Source organism: Scyliorhinus torazame, chromosome 16, assembly GCF_047496885.1.
Source record: "Scyliorhinus torazame isolate Kashiwa2021f chromosome 16, sScyTor2.1, whole genome shotgun sequence".
Classification (NCBI taxonomy): domain Eukaryota; kingdom Metazoa; phylum Chordata; class Chondrichthyes; order Carcharhiniformes; family Scyliorhinidae; genus Scyliorhinus; species Scyliorhinus torazame.
In genome coordinates this window covers 5,627,377-5,646,410 of record NC_092722.1, presented here as the reverse complement: position 1 = coordinate 5,646,410, position 19,034 = coordinate 5,627,377, and the positions used below count along the sequence as shown (strand labels likewise).

The window sequence follows — 19,034 nt, the reverse complement described above, 5'->3', positions numbered from 1 at the left end:
TATATAATATGTGTATATCTTTATTAATATGTATGTTACTGTTTATATTTGATCATTTAATAAAAATATTTGTTTAAAGAACTGTCAAAAAGTTTCTACTTTTTTATATTTAGGGCACACTTTAACAGCTAACAAAAAGAGTAGGAGCCTTCTCTCAATACAACCCTGTTGTGTGCTCGGATTTATTTGTTGTGAAGATTCAGATTGTAACTGCTGCGTTCTGATGTTAATGTGCATTTTATTTTGACCTTGGAACATTTTGTATTGTCACAATAGGAAGGTGATAATTGTATCAGTAGTTGTTATTTTAAAACAATTACAAAGTACCAGAGTTACTGTATTGTAAAGTTGTGCATCATGTTGGTGTTTTGGAATTGTAACCATCAGTGTCCTAGCCTTGGTTTTAGGATGAATAGTATGTTTTTACTGATAACAGCAAGGAAACCTAAACAGATTGTGGTGGTTTGTACATGTTGTGAAATGTCCATTTTTATGCAACTCTTGATGTTCTTGCACGTGACACATCGCAAAAATGTTATAAAGCCCAACTCCACCTAAGTTTGAGTGTCTGGCGAGACTCCTTTAGCAGATCGGTCACACTGCTGGACAGGATACAAGAAGATTCCCGTTCTGACTGTGAACATTTCTCATATTGCGATGGTTAGTGTTAATCCAGTTTCTCTTATTCCTTTCCTCCAAATCCACTTTCTTGCATACTCTTCCTGCGTCTCCGTTATGTGCAAATCAAGAGTAACTTGCACATTCCGCTAATTAACTTCCTTTTCAATTTGTGGGATCAGACTTTTCACCAGTCTTCAGACTTTTAAAACTCAAATTTGTGCCATCTAATCACTACTTGCTGATGTACCTGGTGTTTCTCTGAGGTGTATACCCTCCAGTAAGTATCGTTAAATGTGCTTCTGCCCAGGCACTTGGCCCTGTTGTTGACCCTCAAGTAGCAGGAGAATTGTCCTCAAGGAACAGGGGAAGCTGCCTGTCAAGGTGAGTGAGTTATTTTTAAAATATATTTAGTTGGTTCCTAGAGTTCCATCAATCACTGAAATTGATTACACTTTTGGTTTAATCTTTTAAAAAGTTAATCTCTGCCTTGATTGAATGGCGGAGCAGACGCGATGGACCTAGTGGCCTAATTCTGCTCCTATGTCTTATGGTCTTATATGTTTGAAGGCAGTGACAGAGATGCAAGGATGAATTTGTGATAATGACTTGTCGGACCTTTGATTTTAAAACTTTGCAAATGGTATTGGAAGGGAAGTGGGCACCAAGCCAAGAGAGAGAATTAGGAGCACTGATTGGATCAAAGAGACGGTGTAGGGACAACTTTTAAAGAGCAGAAGCTGAGAGTGGGCAATGTTTATCGAGCTAGTTGCAGAAGGTGGAGCCGAGGGAGGACGATAAACATCTGAAAGAACAGAATGGGAGGACCAAAGGTTATGGGATGGACTGGAGGAGGTTGTAGAAATTGGTTAGGGTAAGGTAGTGGCGGAATTTGAAGATGAGGGCAGGGAGATAAAACTTAATGGAGCATGGAGTCGAAATACATCAGCAAGCACTGGTATAATTAATAAGACTTGGCATGAGATACGATATGGTTGGCTGTGTTTTGGACAAGTTGGAGTTTATGGAAGTTGAAGGATGATAAAGGAGAGCACTGGAAGTAATCAAGCCTAATACTGAAAGAATAGATAAGAATTTCAGCAGCAGACAGTTGAGGTAAATTATTGATCCCATGGCCAGGGTTTTTAGGATGGTGGCATTTCCATTCCTATCCAGAGAGTCATGGGAAACACATTCCTGCCAACAGTCCTGCCCTGTGGCAATTTCATGCTTCAAAAAGCGTTAATTAGCTGGAGACAGGACTTCCGCCTCTCACCTGGGAGGACGTTCCACCTTAGAGAGCTGCTAGTCAATCTGATTGGCCGATAGCTCTCTAATCTGTGCAGTGCCAGAAGCTGCAGTGGTCAGGACTAGAACTGCAAGCTGTCCCCAGAACAAGGCCTGGGCTTCCAAGAAAAGGGGGGGGGGGGTAAGAGAGGACTGGAGGAGTGGACAGAAGTGGGAAAGGTAGGGGAAGACTGGGGGTTGTGGTCAGAGGGGAATTGGGGTATCAGTGGAGAGACTGAGGTACAGGGGGTAGGTAGGTTTGACCAGTCCTTAAGGGAGTTGGGCACCTGAGGTTAAAAGGGGGCTGCTAATGGATGCTCCCCACTTCTCACGCGAGGCTTGAACCCAATTTATTTTCAAGCTTCCCCCATACCTCGGAATTATTTCCGTCTGCCTGAAAATTGAGGCTGGACAGAAAGAGCCCTTATGTAGTCAATAATTGGTCACTTAGTACCTCAATTAGTACCTCAATTAGTACCTCAATTAGTACCACAATTACCTCAATTTGTGCAATACAAAATTTTAAACAACAACAGCATCACATTTCTACTTAAGTCATTACACTCAGAAAAATACAACCTTTATTTAGTCAGTAAAAAGGTTTAAAAGGTTTGTGGGGTTTGTTGGATTCCAAGGAAAGGGGCTCGGAGTGTATGTATCGGGGAGCGGGAGGCTCTCATTCGCCATTTGCAGAGTCTAAGTGTCTGAACGACACTGCAGAGTATTGCTATTACCAAAAGGGCTTCTACAGTATAGGAAAGGCAATACCATTTTACAATGTTTTTGCACCATGTGGGGGTATCATTGTTTCTTTTCATGTGAGGTGTGGTGTCCGGGCTCGGGGTCTCATATTGTATGGTCATGTCCGGGGCCGGTGTGGTGTGGGGTACAAAGGCTGTCAACTCGCGCAACTGTAGGGATACAACGATGATCATAATGGAGGTCATCAGTTCTGTCTTCATCTTCTTGTCTTTTTGTTCTTCGTTCTTCGTATATTCCTGGGGGTGCAAGCATAATATCTGTTATTAACCTTGGTTAATATCTCGTTTTGTTTGTCTTTCCCTTCTGAACTTCAATTACCCATTAGGATCATCACCATGTGTGATTCCCTCATTTTTCTTTTTTTTTAAACATGTCTTGGTCGTGGTTCCAGGGGCTGGAGCGGCTGGGGCCTGGGCGGTTGTGCCATTGGTCGTTGATTTCCAATAAGTCTGGAGTGCTGTCGCTAGCGTCGGAATCAAGTTCAAGGTGGAAGATCGTTCCTGTAGGCGGAGACACGGTCGGGTCTGTGGACGTGCTGTCCTGGCTGGGGGAGGGTCGGGCTAGGTTGTCAGTGGGCGGGGCGTACTCATCTGCCATTGCCAGGGAGACATGGTGTGAGTGGCTGCATTAGGTTCCATAAACTTTAAGCTGGTTGATAGGGAATCAACCTGATTTTCCATTAGGGTACGTTATTTTGTATACAGAGGGGCTCACTTTATCCAAAATGGAGTAGGGTCCTGCAAATTTAGGGGAGAGGAACGAACTTGGGTTGTATAGGGAAACCATCACTTGCTGACCGACTGTATACTCTACTGGGTGGACTGTTTTATCAAAGCAGGCCTTTACTCTGCTTTTTCCTAGCGCCTAGTCGGACAGCTGCAGTGAGCTGGGCTGCTTTAATATTTTCCGTGACCTGTTTGACTGCTTTTTCGTGGGTGAGGGCGGTGACTGTGGGGCTGGCCAAATCAAGTCCTAATAAATATTCAGTTCCTTTCATGGGTCGTCCGGTCATGAGGCTGTGGGGGGGTGAATCCTGTGGAACTTGCTACTGTGTTCCGAATAAACATAAGGGCGAATGGGAGAACCTTGTCCCATGTGGTGTTATGCTGTTGTACCATTTTCCTAATAGTAGCTTTCAGGGTCCTATTCATACGTTCCACAATGCCGCTGGATTGGGGGTGATAAGCAATATGGAACTTCTGTTTAATGCCGAAAATTGTCAGGACATTCTGCATAACTCTACCTGTAAAATGAGAACCTTGGTCCGATTCAATGCTGCGGGGGAGTCCCCAGCGTGTAAATATCTGCTGCATTAAAATCTTGGCTGTTGCCTTAGCCGTGTTTGTGCTGGAGGGAAATGCTTCCACCCCATTTTGTGACGGTGTCGATCACTACCAACACATATTTAAAATATATTTCTGCAGGGGGGGGTACCAATGTAATCGAGCTGTAAATTCGTCCATGGGCTATTAACAGGTCGGGTGTGTCTTAATTGTCCTTTCCTGGAGTACCTTTCTGGATTATTCTCTGCGCAGATTAAACAATTGTCAACATAATGTGTGATGTCGGCTTTTAAATTGGGCCACCAGCACAAAGGTCTTAAGTGGGCAACGGTGGTTTCTATCCCCTGATGTCCGTGTCCGTCATGAAACTGGCAAATTATCTGGTTTCTGTCCTGGGTGGGGACCACATAAATTCCATTCTTTAAAATTATTCCATCCTGTACCGTCAGTGTGTCCTTGGATTTGTCGTAGGGGGCTGGGAAGGTACCGTCTAAAATCTGTCTAAGAGTGTCGTCTGCCTTTTGGGCCTGGGCCAAATCTTCGATATTTGTCTGTGAGACTTGGACTGCGTGTATCGGCTCACTCTCGGGGGGTTGCCAAAAGTGATTGTGTCGTGATCCTGCCTTTGCTAGGGCGTCTGCCTTTACATTACCGGGTGGGGATGAACGATGATGGCTACTGACTTTTATTATGCCATATGTGCGCTCTTTAGCTGTTTCAAGAATGTGCTTCAATAATGGGGCTGAGAGTAGGGGTTTACCGTCAGCGGATATAAATCCTCTAGATTCCCACAGGGCAGGAATTCCGTCAAACTGTTACAGACATATAAACTGTCCGAATATATATCTGCGGGGGTCGGGAAAGAATCTGGGTGCTGCACTATATATGCAATTGCTGCCAATTCGGCTGCCTGCGCTCCTAAGTGACCTGGCAATTTTAGAGATAGCTCCTCTAATGCGCGTCCCTGCGCGTCTTCCACATGAATACCGCATCCTGTTATTCTTTTTCCATTATCAATGGTGGAGGAACCACATACATAATTATTTTAAGAGTTATCCATGGTCAGGGGATTCTGTGCTTTACTACCTACACATGGGTGTAGCGATTTTGGAATAAAGGGTCCTGTGTGGTATTTGGCTGCAATGATCTGGCACTCATGGGGTTCCTTCATACTGTAAATTATCTGCTAAAAATGTGTGGGTCTTTGTCCGTTTAACTGTAATGTCCCTTCCTTGTAGGAGCAGGGTCCAGTGAGCTGCTCTGATCTGGCTAACTGAACCGTCCTTTAACCTACCATCGAACAGTAGCTGCGTTGGGGTGTGCTCGGTTAAAATCGTTATGGGGTTGAGGCCTGTGATATATACAAAATATTGAACTGCCCAAAAGACTGCGAGCAAGTGCCTTTTGCAGGCTGAGAATCCTTGCTCCACGGGATCCAAAACTCGTGAGGCATAGGCCACGGGTCCTAAACGATCATGTCTTTCTTGGAGTAGTGCGGCCGTTAGGGTTCGGTCGGTGGTCGCTACTTCTGTGGCGTAGGGAGAGTATGGGTCTGGAACTTGCAAAGCGGGGGCTGTACCTAGGGTGTGTTTTAATTCATTGATGGCGTCCGTGTGCTGAGGAAGCCATTCCCATGGGGTGTTCTTTTTAAGGAGCTCGGAAAGTGGGGCTGCCTTTGTGGCAAAACAATCTATATGGTTCCTACAGTACCCAACTAATCTAAAAATGACCGGAGTGTAGTGACATTGTGGGGCAAGGGCAATTTAACTATCAATTCAATGTGTTTCTGTTCTATCTCTCTTAAAGGACCTTTTCTTTTAGGATCTGGGCTTTCTTCGGGTTAACTTTACATCCAATTGAGTGTAGGAGACCTAGTAATTCGGAAAGAAGCTTAACGTGCTCTTCCCTTGTGTCAGTTTGTAGGAGCAAGTCGTCCACATACTGAATGAGGCATTCAGGTCGGGAAAAAGTGAATAGTCCGTTTGCCAATTGTCGGTGAAAAATGGAGGGGGAGTTGTGGAAACCTTGCGGAAGGCATGTCCATGTATATTGCTGTCCTTGGAACTTGAAGGCGAATTTCTATTGGCAATTCTTATCTAAAGGAATGGACCAAAAGCCATTGCGAATGTCCAGTACCATAAAATACTTTGACTGTAGTCCCTGTTTTAGCATTGTTTCGGGACTCGTGGCAACGGTGGGGGCTGCTAATGGAGTTACTTTATTGAGTTCTCTGTAATCTATGGTTAGTCTCCATGAACCGTCTGGTTTTCTTACAGGGCAAATTGGGGCATTGTTTGTTGAGGCTACGGGCCGAATTACGCCTTGGTCTGGCAAACATTTGAATTACTGTTGCAATTTCTCCCTCGGCTTGTTGTGGGAAAGCGCATTGCTTCTGGGGCTTGGGATCGGGACCTGTAACGGTGACTGTTCCTGGAATTGTTCCGCAATCGTGCTTGTGCTGGGCGAAGGATGTTTTATGACTTCTTAGGAACTCTCTAATCATCTTATCTGTGGTAATCGCTTGTGGGTCAAACCAATAATCTCCCACTGAGCATATTCTGTGCTCGTAGTCTCCTACTGTGAGCGTGGCGGGGGCTCTTGCTGTTCTGGCCATTTTCCAAGCACACTTATTCACGGGGTCAAAGGAAAGGTTGTGTGAGCTCATAAAGTCGATTCCTAAAATGTGCTTGGCTGTTTGGGGCAAGTCGACTAAAACAACGGGGTGCTTGGTATTAATGTTTCCGGTTTGAATATCTACACGAGCCGTAATGTATCCCTGCTGTACATGTCCTGTAAATCCACTAGGACTGATGGTGACTGTGGTGGACCATTTGTCGCGCTGAATCATTGTGGAGGAGTTTAAAGTGGTGCGGGACCCTCCTGTGTCCCAAAGGAACTCAACTGGATGTCCCCGGATCCCGCAATTGCTGGTTCCGTTGCTGGTTCGGGGGGACGTTGCATTCATGGGCGTAAGGTCCCTGCTATCCACAATTATAGCATCCTCGTGGTGCTTGTGCTCTGGGGTGCTGTTCTTTATTTCTACCCTCATTTACCCATGCGGGGTGCTGATGTGTCCTGACTGGGTTCATATTGGCTTTTGCCTTCTCCTGATCTGCCTTTCTATGTAGGGATTGTTCCCGAGCTCTGGAGAGTCTCTTTAAAACCCACACTTCATTATGTGTGGCATCTGTGGGGTCATAATTCACACAGGCCTTTTGACCTGCTTCTGTGGCGTGGGAGAGTAAAGTGCTGGCCCATTTGGTTGTGTTGTGCGGAGTCTAAGTGTTCGCGGACTAAATCCCCAAAGACCGATTTAAAGTGTATCCAAAGGCGTCCTGCATATGCAGTCGGATGCTCTCCCTTCTTCTGTCTACATCGGTCTCGACCTCCTACGGGGTGTCCTCTGTTGTAACCAATCGCGTCTAAAATAGCAGCCTTCACCTCCTGGAGGCTTCCTCCTCCTGTGGTTCTGGTAAAGCTGAGCTAACGGACGGGTCAAGGCTCATGACTATAAGCTTAACTTCCTCCCTTTCGGCTCGACCGTACATAACCGTTTGCTGTCTTACTCGCTCAAAGGAATTATGCGGGTCTGCTATGGGTTGGAATGGTTCTATTTTGTTGTACGCATCTCTCAGTTGTGTGATGGTTAGTGGGGTGGTGTAAACGAAATTGGGCTCCTTGCGATCCTGTGACGTGCGCTGTGTGGTGGGTGGATTCATGGGGGTGGGTGCTGCCTGTGCAGTCGGTGATGCGGGTGCTTTCCTTTTCGGGGCTTGGGGGGCTCTATTCTGAATCTCGGTGTCTTCTACATATCTATGGGCGGTTTCCTTGAGTTCTTGGCAATCAGGGCCATTCTCCTGATCTAAATTCGGTCCAAAGGTGTCTCTGAATCTGTTTTGCACTGAAAGCAGTGACTGTAACCTTGATATTTGTTGCCTACATTTCGCGTGGTCTACTGTGCTCTGTCTTTGTTCTGTAGTGGAGCTATGGAACGCTCGTAAAGCTGCCTTTAAATCCGCGCATTGTCTCGTTAGCTGTGCTAACTGCTGTTCTGTCTCTTCTCGTACCAAGACTGCGCGCTGTGTATCTTGGTAGGCTTTATCGTACTGGGTCTGAAAGCTGCGAAGGTGAACTAAACAGATTGGTGTGCCCGTTTGACATCAGCCATCTCCTTGTCTTTAGCTGCCAACTGTTCCCGGAGTTGCTCATTAATTTTCTCCCATTCACGGTCATCACGGTGGCGCAGTGGGTTAGCCCTGTTACCTCACGGCACCGAGGTCCCAGGTTCGATCCCGGCTCTGGGCCACTGTCCGTGTGGAGTTTGCACATTCTCCTCGTGTTTGCGTGGGTTTCGCCCCCACAACCCAAAGATGTGCAGGGTAGGTGGATTGGCCATGCTAAACTGCCCATAATTGGAAAAGAAAATGAATTGGGTATTCTAAATTTATTTTTTCAAAATATTTTTAAAAACATTTTTTCTCCCATTCACTAAAGTTTCCCTCATTCTTCTCCTCTTTCTCAATTAGCTGTCTGCGGAGCGTCCTCATGACCTCCTCTGTGCCTTACAATTGTGCCAGACAGGACGCGATTGCCATCGTTTACGCACGTTCCCTGCGTTCTTTTTATGTACCTCGGTTAGGTTGTCCCACCAGGTTTGTCCTATGCTTCCTGGACTTGACTCTTCACTTGAACAAAACTCAGGCCAAAGGGGCCATCCTTTCCCCTTCAAATACTTCCATAATTCCTCTTCCCATATGGGGCACTGCTCTGCTCTACTGGTCGCTGCAACCTCGGGTTCATTAGGCGTTCCATTGCCTTTGCTGTCATTGCTACTAGTATCTCTTTTCCTACCGTAATCTCTGTTTCTCTACCGTAAATTTGGGACAGGGGGAATAAGGCGGCGATTCGAACAGCGGGTATGGCCCAAGCTATTTTCCGGTTCACAATACTCCCGATAGTTTTATGCAACAAAATCTAACGAGTTTACCTTATATCCCTGTTAGTACGCATGCGAGTTAATACACATTTCCGAATCTTGGAGATTTGATCAATACGGACTTTACACTTGTGGTTTCTTTCACTTTTCTCAATTGGGTTTCTAATGCAAAGTTTTGTGGGTTCTCTCGGTGTGACAAAATCACTTCTAGGTCGAGTCCCATCTAGGTCGCCAATAATGTTGCCAATTCACACCGGAGACGCCAATAATGTTGCTCTTTTTAACTGGATACTGATATGACAGTTATTAATGAGGATATTGCTTTCAGAGTCGCCAGGTATCAAATGATACCACCACAAGGTTTTACCAGATATCGATCAAAGACCAACCAACCAGTTAGTTCAAGTTCAATGATAGTTTATTTACACACAAGAATTACTTCGACATGCAACATAAAACACTACAAGCTAAATTACACCTAAACACTACAACAACCTGTACTTAACTTCAGGCACCCGGCTTTATGCAGAGGAACATGGCCTTTGTTCGGATCTTGCGTGGCTGGGTCTGGAGGAGTGACTTCGTTTCTGCTGGGCTCATCTGTCTGGTAGCGATCGTTGGTCTTGAACTTGCTTCTGGTCGTGATGCTGCAATTGGTATCAGGCGTAGGCCGGCCAAGAGAGTGCCGGTGCGCCGGGGCCAAAAGAGACTGAACACATGGCAGTGTCTCTTTTTATCCTTCTGGGGTTTCGTGCTCTTTTGGGAGGTCCTGAGCTTTGGACCCAATAATTCGGCAGGCTTCGATTACTGCCTTCGATTTTAGCCAATAAAGGGGCGGCTGCCTTGATGGCTGGGCGTGTCCTGAGCGGTAATTGACCGTGGCTGTTTGGGCTTCATGGGTGAAGGGAGTGGCACCAATGAGTCTGTATCTGTATCTGATACCTGAGTACAAGCCTTTTGTTCTGGGGAAATGGGCCATTAGAATGCAAATTAGCTGGGGGTTTTGATCGTGTCTGGTTATCTAGTGGCAAATATACACTGAAGCTCTGAGTTCGTCTGAATCCTGCATTGGCCATATTTCCCGTGATTCTTTGCAAGTGGCCATACTTCCCTTTGTAAATGGCCATCCCAGATGGCCACACCCCACTCAGCCCATTCAGCTTGGCATCTCACAGGACCTCACCCAGCGACCTCACAGTCACCCCCTGTACTGACCCGGTGGATTCACCTGCTCTCACCCACTTTTCGTCTGCCACTCTGGAAGGGAAAGTCCCTCAGTGGTCATATCACCAGAAGCCCAGCAAGGAGGATACAGGCAGCGATGCCTGCAAACCAGCCACTGGACTCCTTTAAACCTAGAGGCTCACAGACATGCAGGTCCGCCAAGGCACCGATTGCAGTTACCTGGGTCCGCCCACGTCCTCTCCAGTGCCCATTCTGCAATTGACACCCTGGGGGATGATGGCGACCTGAGTGTAGATCTCCGATACCCACTTCGCAGGTGAGGCCAGCGGGTTCTTGATTTTATCCAGCTGTTGTAAATGGCGCCAGCGTAACGCCATTGCCGATGAATATTGCGTGAGGGGGAAGGCCCAGCTGGATGGCTCGCTAAGATGCTAATGTATTTAAATCAGGTTCCCAACCTTCTCTGGCAGGATTCTTGTTACGCCAAAGGTGAGGGGCCTGGAAAGATATTGGGCGCGACTCTCCAATGGCTGATGCCGAAATCGCGAAATGCGATTTGGTGGAGAATCAGTTCCATCCCCAAAATCCCGCCGGGCGCCAATTTGACACCAAATCGCAATTTTCTGTCACCTCGGCAGCGGCATCAATGCGATCTGGAACACACGCACAGTTAAAGCACCGTTTGCATGTAATTAGCGGGCCCGACCCAGTATTCTCGGAGGCCTCTGAGATTCTCTTCCTCCGATGGATCGAGTTCCCGACGGCGCGGTTCACTTGTGCTTTTAAAAATTTCAAAACCAGCTTTGTGGCTGGTGAGGGAGAGAAAGGAGGTAGGACAGGAAGAGGAGTGACTGTGGGCTGCCAGGCTGGGCACTGGCCGGGCTGGCTGGGGTGGGGGGTGCTGCAAGGGCTGGGGGAGGGGAGGACGACAGGGGAACAGGCAGAGTGTCCGGGGTGACTGGGGCAGTGTCCAATCGCGGACTGCCATTACTGCGGCCTGCAAGGCAACCTACTTGCTCACTCCCACTGACCACCCACCTTGGCCCCTGGTTCTGAAGAGTGACACTGTCCATATGGGTTACCTACCCCACCCTCCGCCATATCCCGCCCCCCCCCCCCCAACCCGGCCGCCACCCGCCGGCAGCTCACCCAGGTCAACGCCAACAATAGACCCTGCGGGAGCGCGGGCGGGGACCATACCGCTGGCAAGGGCAGTGCCAGCTGACGGTACCCCTAGCATCAAGGATGGGCATAGGGCCAGAGGTCCCCATGGTGCTTACCACAGACGGGGATGGGGGGGGTGGAATATGCGGGGGTAGAGTCCAGAGTGGCACCAGGGCCACCTTGTAGCCCGATGGAACCTGGTGGGCACAGGGGTACGCACCATGCTAACATGTCGGCCTTTCACCCCCTGCAATGGATATTGGAATTCAACCAGCAATGGTGGCCTTCTTGCTGGTCGCCATTGCCCTGGGGTTGGGGCTGCTCAAGGAGGAGGATGAACAGAGCGTGAAGCAGCGGAGCGGGCCGCAGAGGAACAGGAGGCAGCCGCCCAGGGCTCCCCCACAACCCAAAACTGTGCAGGGTAGGTGGATTGGCCACGCTAAATTGTCATTTAATTGGAAGAAACAAATTTATTTTAAAAAAGGAAAGAGAAGTCATCGAGGTGGACTCCACAGTGTCCCTTAGCCGGGAATCGAACCTGGGACCCTGGAGCTGTGAAGCAACTGTGCTAACCACTGTGCTACTGTGCTGTCCCTGACTTCACACTGACTTCAAAATCTGGGGCTATGTGAAAGGGCGAGGCTACAGTATAGTAGGATACATTTCGAGAAGATATAGAGCTCTGTGCATTTGATTTCCTGGGAATATATAATTTAAAATAGTCAGTTTGGAAAAGTTAGGATTTAGGAAAATACTGCTGTGTATGTCTGCCATTTGAAAACACTTTCTCAAAGATACATTGTGCTTGTAGGCTGACAGCAACAAAAAAACTGTATTAATGTCCTGATTTTACCTTTACGAGAAAAATAAATATTAATTCCCAACCAAACAAAACTGCAGGTCAGTAAAATCATAGACAAAAGACAACTGGAGTGAAAATCAGGTAGATGATACGTTACAACAGATGGTGCCTCTCTAATCACACTGAAATATTAGATGCTTTTATAAAACAATCTGTACCAAGTACCCAGTGGTGGAGAGCAATACAAAGTACAAAGAACAATACAGCACAGGAACAGGCCCTTCGGCCCTCCAAGCCTGTACGGCCATGATACCACCTGTCATAATATCCACTCATGTATATAATGAGATACAGACAGGCAGTGACTGACACACAGAATAACCAATAAACACACAGGACACAGAACAACCAATCACCAGACAGGACACTGCAGGGGACACCACCACTATAAAACACACGAGGCATCAAGACTCTGCCTCTTCTCACTGGATACAGCTACAGAGTTAGTCAGGGTGCACAGTGCAGTGAGCACCGTCTCCATATGACAGAGAGCCAGACAGAGGTTATCAGTTTAGATTAATAGAGTGTCAACCCACAGCAGATTATGTACAGCAATCAGCAGGTTCAATAAAACAGTGTTGGAAGCCTGTTTCTCGTTTTACTGCATCTAGTTGCAGTCAGTGTTAAACCAACTCATATAACACATCACCACTCTTGGCCAAAACCCTCAGCACTTCCTAGTGCCGTATCCCTCTAAACCCGTCCTATCCATGCATTTGTCAAGATGCTTTTTGAACGTCGTTAATGTATCTGCTTCCACAACCTCCCCTGGCAACACGTTCCAGGCACTCACCACCCTCTGTGTAAACAACCTGCCTCGCACATCTCCTCTAAACATTGCCCCCCGGACTTTAAATCTATGCCCCCTGGTGACTGACCCCTCCACCCTGGGAAAGAGTGCCTGCCCATCCACTCTATCCATGCCCCTCATAATCTTGTAGACCTCTATCAGATCTAATGAAAACAGTCCGAGTCTATTCAGCCTCTCCGCATAGCTAACACCCTCCAGACCCGGCAACATCCTGGTAAACCTCCTCTGCACTCTCTCTAAAGCTTCCACATCCTCCTGATAGTGTGGCGACCAGAATTGTGCGCAATATTCCAAGTGCGGACTAACCGAGGTTCTATACAGCTGTTGCATGACTTGCCAGTTTTTATACTCGATGCCCCAACATTTTTAATTATATTTTTTGTTTCATAGAGTTTGAGCTAATTCCCAGATTACTCACACCAGTGCATGAAGGATGGGGCATTCTGAGGTGAGTTATTTGGTGCAGTAAACGTTGATATTTTCTTTATTTTACTGCTTGTAATTACAGCAGAATTATCCTTTGGACCAGTCTGGGTTCCATTATTTTATTTTATTTTTTCTGAAATTTTTTATTTAAAACAAATTTGTAACATTTCCAGCGAGGAAACAGGCCGTATGCAAAGAGCCTTAACATAGTGAAAACAAACAGTGGGAAAAAATAAACATGTGAATAAAGCACTTCCCCTGTCAGCTCGGTTTGCCCTGCCCCACGTGTTCAACTAAACTAACGTGGCTCTAAACCCCGCCCCCCCCCCCCTCTCAGGTGCCGCTGCTGTCGGTTTCCTGCACTGTTCCCTGAGAGTCTGCAAGCGACCTTCTCCCCCGGGGGATCCCTAGACCCCCCCCCCCGCCCCCCCTTGCCCACTTAAGTCTCCTCTGCTCTCCTTCCCGGCTGCCCTCTCCCAACCTCCCCTACCCCCAGAGGTCTGGGTTCCATTATTAAAACAATTACTTATTGCCAAAATGTATTTAAACTTTTAGATGATCTTCCCTCAATTTCTTGCAAGACAACTCTCTTCAGGCGAAGTGCTAAATATGCACTCAATAATCGGAAACTCAGTCACAGACAAGATAACATCCTAAATTCAAGCCCTGAACTGCACTAAGTTGTTTGATCTCAGTTGGAGTGCAGATCTGCTGAGGACAGGATTAGATGTTCTACTGTAACTGCCACATTACTGCTCTCACTCACTGTCAGGCATGCAAATTGTTATAACCTGCAGGGGTCTTAAGGACTGGCGTTGATTCACTGCCCCGTGGAACTTGCAGAATACGAGCTCCCCCCGATAAGAGGGTGGGGTGGGGCCTTAACAATGTTCGCCTGTAGGGGTGGCAAGGTGACGCAGTGGCTAACACTGCTGCCTCATGGAGCCGAGGATCCGGGTTCGATCCCGGCTCTGGGTCACTGTCCGTGTAGAGTTTACACATTCCCCCCGTGTCTTCGTGGGTCTCACCCCCACAACCCAAAGATGTGCAGGGTAGGTGGATTGGCCACGCTAAATTGCCCCTTAACTGGGTACTCTAAATTTTTAATTTAAAAATTTTTTTTAAATAGTGTCGTCCAGTCAGGCCCGACTAGAGAAGATCCAGTAGGGAACTACCGGAGCTGTACATAATAGTTAAATGTAAAATAAAATAAGCTTTGTTTCTCGATTAACGTGTGGTGGACTCTTCATTGCCCTTACAAAACAAATGAAGAATTATCTTGTGGGCAAGATATCAAAAGATGGTCAACATACTCCAACATGGATCACCGTCTTCAGTAAATGGGGAAACTGAAGGGAAGGTTTAGCGGGGAAATGATCTTTGAATGACATTCAACAATAATTTTTCTAGATGTGCAAGAGTTAAACATGCTTAAAAAAACCATGGAAAGTCCCAAGATATGCTGAGTATGTTGAGACACAGTGGAGGTGGTTCTAGTCCCGGAACAAATGAAATAGGCTCAACTCCACATTGGCCACTGAGGCAGAACTTTTTTCCGATGCATTGTTAAATGTCTTTTGCTCTCGTGGTGTTTAATTACAGTTGTATTAATGATTAACTTGTAGAGCTAGAATTTAATATTTCTATATGAATTATTATTTTCTTGGCAGTTCAGCTGCAGTTCCCAAGTGGGCTTTGTATTCCATGACCAGTAGCTATATCTTTCTAGTAATCAGCTCTTGCAGAATCACACCACTAACATGAGACTGTAAAAATAAAAACAAAATACTCTGGCTGCTGGAAATCTGAAATGAAAACAGAAAATGCTGGATTAAACTCATCAAGTCTGGCAGCATCTGTGGGGAGGGAAACAGAGTTAACATTTAGCGACCAACACAAAGCTTTTCATAACTGATTGTATATGCAATAACCATAAGACATAGGAGTATAATTAGGCCACTCGGCCCATTGAGTCTGTGCCGCCATTCAATCATGGCTGATAATCAGAAACTGAACTGGACTAGCCATATAAATACTGTGGCTACCAGGGCAGGTCAAAGGCTAGGAATCCTACGGTGAGTAACTCACCTTCTGCCCCCCCTAAAACCTGTCCACCATCTACAAGGCACAAGTCAGGAGTGTAATGGAATACTCTCCACTTGCCTGGATGAGTGCAGCTCCAACAACACTCAAGAAGCTCAACACCATCCAGGACAAAGCAGACCGCTTGATTGCTCCTCCTTCCACAAACATGCAAACCCTCCACCACTGACAGACAGAGGTAGTCGTGTGTACCATCTACAAGATGCACTGCAGTAACTCACCAACGTTCCTTAGACAGTACCTTCCAAACCCACAACCACTACCATCTAGAAGGACAAGAGCAGCTGATACCTGGGAACCCCATCTCCTGGAGTCCCCCTCCAAGTCGTCACCACTCTGACTTGGAAATATATCACCGTTCCTTCACTGTTGCTGGGGCAACATACTGTAATTCCCTCCCTAACAGCACAGTGGGTGTACTTACACCTCAAGGACTGCAGTGGTTCAAGTAGGCAACTCATGGCCACCTTCTGAAGGGAAACTAGGGATGGGCAATAAATACTGGCCTAACCAGTGACACCCACATCCCGTAAATGAATTTAAATATATATATATATAATTTTTTTTTTGCTCATCCCCATTCTCCTGCCTTCGCCCCATAACCCCTGATTGATCAAGATCCTATCTATCTCTGTCTTAAAGACACTCAGTGATTTGGCCTCCACAGCCTTCTGTGGCAAAGAGTTCCACAGATTCACTACCCTCTGGCTAAAGGACTTCCTCCTCATCTTGGTTTTAAAGGATTATCCCTTCAGTCTGAAGCTGTGCCTTCTGGTCTAGTTTTTCCTACTAGTGGAAACATCCTCTCCAGTCCACTCTATCCAGGCCTCGCAGTATCCTGTAAGTTTTAATAAGATTCCACCCCCCCCCCCCCCATATTTCTCAAGTCCAACGTGTACAGACTCAGAGTCCTCAACCGCTCCTCATATGACAAGCTCTTTATTCCAGGGATCATTCTTGTGAACCTCCTCTGGACCCCTTCCAAGGCCAGCACATCATTCCTTAGATAAGGGGCCCAAAACTGCTCACAATACTCCAATATGCTTTCTTATAACAGGTGGGTTGGCCATGATCGATGCGCGAGGTTTTGGGGAAAGAGCGGGGAATGGACTTAGGTAATGTGCTCTTCCGGAGGGTCGGTGCAGGGATTCATTGATTCTATAAGGTAATGTTAACAGATACCTGAGTGCAAGTTGCCTTCTCTCCCATTTAGCAGAAGATAGTGCATAGTCCAGGTGATCCAAAAAGGTGGAAAAAAGTTATATAAAAGAGTGAAACAAAGTTTGTATTGTGAAGAATATTTTCCTACTAGTGGAGTCAAATAGAAGTTGCTGAAGGCATGGTTGTGAGCATAGCAAAACCATTTTTGCCAGATGAACTAATTTTAGTTAAAATGCCTGACATAGACTCAGTGGCAGGGGTTCTCTGATCCCGCGGCCAAGTTCTGACGCCGGTGTCAACGGGCCTCCAGGCATTCACCTCTTCCTCGGGGACTAGTACGGCGCCGGAGTGGTGTCCGCTGCTCGAAAGCCCACATGTGCGCCACAGCCGGCGCGAGTCCGCGTATGCGCGTGAGTTCCCGTCTCCGCGTCAACCCCCGGGCAATATGGCGGAGCCCTACAGGGGCCCGGCGCAGCGGAACATTGGTAGGCCCCGATCGCGGGCCAGGCCACCATGGAGGGCCCCCCCCCCCCCCCCTGGAGTCGGGTCCCCCCCTGCCCCCCACCAGGACGGCCCCTGCAGCCAGAACTCTGAGATACCGCCGTGTGGGACCATACGTAACCCACGCCGGCGGGGCACGTCCAAACTCAGTGAGCACTCGGCCCGTCGAGGCGCGGAGAATCGCCGGGGGGGGGGGGGGCGCTTTCAATGGCCCCCGACCAGCACGGCGGCGATCCCGCGGGCGCCCGAGAATCGACAGGCCGGCGTTGGAGTGGCGTGGCGCAATTCTCGCGCCCTCCGCCGATTCTTCGTCCCGGCGCATGATCGAAGAATCCCGGCCTGTGTTTCAGTGGGTGGGGACACAAAATATTTAGCAATTACATTTGATGCGACGTGGAAAAATGAATTTTGCTGTTACTGGCAGTGGGATTCATAACAATGTTTAATATTTATATAAGGAAATATTATTAAATATATGTAGAAATTATATTTTGCATTTTTCAAAATCAGGCTTACTTCTTAAAATGCACTTGGCATGTGAATGACTCATCATCACAGCAAGAAAGAGGATGTGGTTACCTTCCACTAAACTGCAACACATTTACATTATGTACATTTAATTTCAGCAGCAGATCTGTAAATGAAGTGCCAGCTGACTTTAAAAGAATGAGGTAGCTGCATTTTATGGCCTTGGATGGGTGAACACATTTTATCTATAAATACATGCATACAGAATTTCTGCTTGCTGGCTCTGTAGCTTTCCTCTTACAGTAGGAAACTTTTGCAAGTTACAGCAGCCGCTTCTGTCAGCTGCTCACCTGAAATCTTGTATATGCAATAACAAGCATTAACCTTTAGATCTTTGAACTGCGTGGAGTGAGCTCTGAGAACGGTGGTAGAATTCTTGCCCATATCAGTTGGTTGTAGGTCCAAGCCTCACCTGAGAGACTCGAGGGCACAATCTAGGATGGTACTTCAGTATAGTACAGGGGGGAGTGCTGCACTGTCAGAGGTACGGAGTGTGTGATGATACAAATCTGTGCTCTTTTTGCCTTCTCAAATGGACTAAAAATATCCACAGCACTACTCAAAGAAGAGCAAAACAGAGTGTGCGGTCATGATCTCATTTGTGATTGTGTTGATATCCACAACTCGGTTGCTATATTTCCTACATTACAAGGGTGACTACACTTCAAATATACTTCATTCTTTGTAAAGCACAATGGGATACCCTGAGGTCATGAAAGGTGCTTTTCTGCAAGTCTTTTTTTCTTTCAAGGTGTCGATATCAGACCCAGCGGACAGGTGGTTACCAACCGTCATTTTATTGCTTGAAATATACTGAAAGGAAACTAAATTCTTGGAACGGAAATTAATGAATCAGGGGAACAAATTCTACTCAGCCAGTCGACAAACACATAAATACAGAAAGTGCTGGAAAAACTCAGCAAGTCTGGCAACATTAGTGAAGAGAGAAACAGAGTTAACGTTTTGAATCCAATATGACTTCTTCAGAATTGGCAAGTCCCAAAGATGTCTCACACACCTTACAAATGCCTCTGGAAATCTAAGTATACGACATCCACTGGTTCCCCTTTAGCCAAAGCATGTTACTTCTTCAAAGAACTCCAATAAATTATTGAACATGTTGAATATGCCTGATTATTCTGCATTTTTCCAAGTGCCTTGCTACATCTTTAATAATAGCTCATAACATTTTCAGCCAATTGGCCTTAAAATAAGAAATAGTAATAAGGATAAAGTTTTAAAATATACACAGGGTTGGGTTTCAGTTCCATGTTGGTGGAACCCAAATGCAGAATTCTTCCAATAGCTGCCACATGAAAATTTGCCATCATAAATCTGCACCTTATATACAATAGGATCCTTCTCCAGTTATATAGTGTGACTTTCTTTATTCTTCAACCAGCCCAT

The 19,034-nt window shown here is 46.7% G+C and overlaps 1 protein-coding gene across 3 annotated transcripts in view; it reads left to right on the top strand.

The window, feature by feature from the left end:
• Positions 1–579: 579 nt before the first annotated feature.
• LOC140392548 (uncharacterized) overlaps positions 580–19,034 on the top strand; it is a 33,265-nt gene continuing 14,810 nt past the window's right edge. Inside the window, exons 1-3 of one of the 3 annotated variants that reach the window (XM_072477850.1) lie at positions 581–660; positions 929–1,002; positions 13,299–13,356. In XM_072477850.1, the coding sequence (XP_072333951.1) occupies positions 13,342–13,356 (15 nt within the window). In that variant the 5' untranslated portion in view covers positions 581–660; positions 929–1,002; positions 13,299–13,341. Of the gene's footprint in view, positions 661–928; positions 1,003–13,296; positions 13,357–16,494; positions 16,603–19,034 lie in introns of those variants that run through there. The other 2 variants (XM_072477849.1, XM_072477851.1) reach the window with 2 other exon arrangements.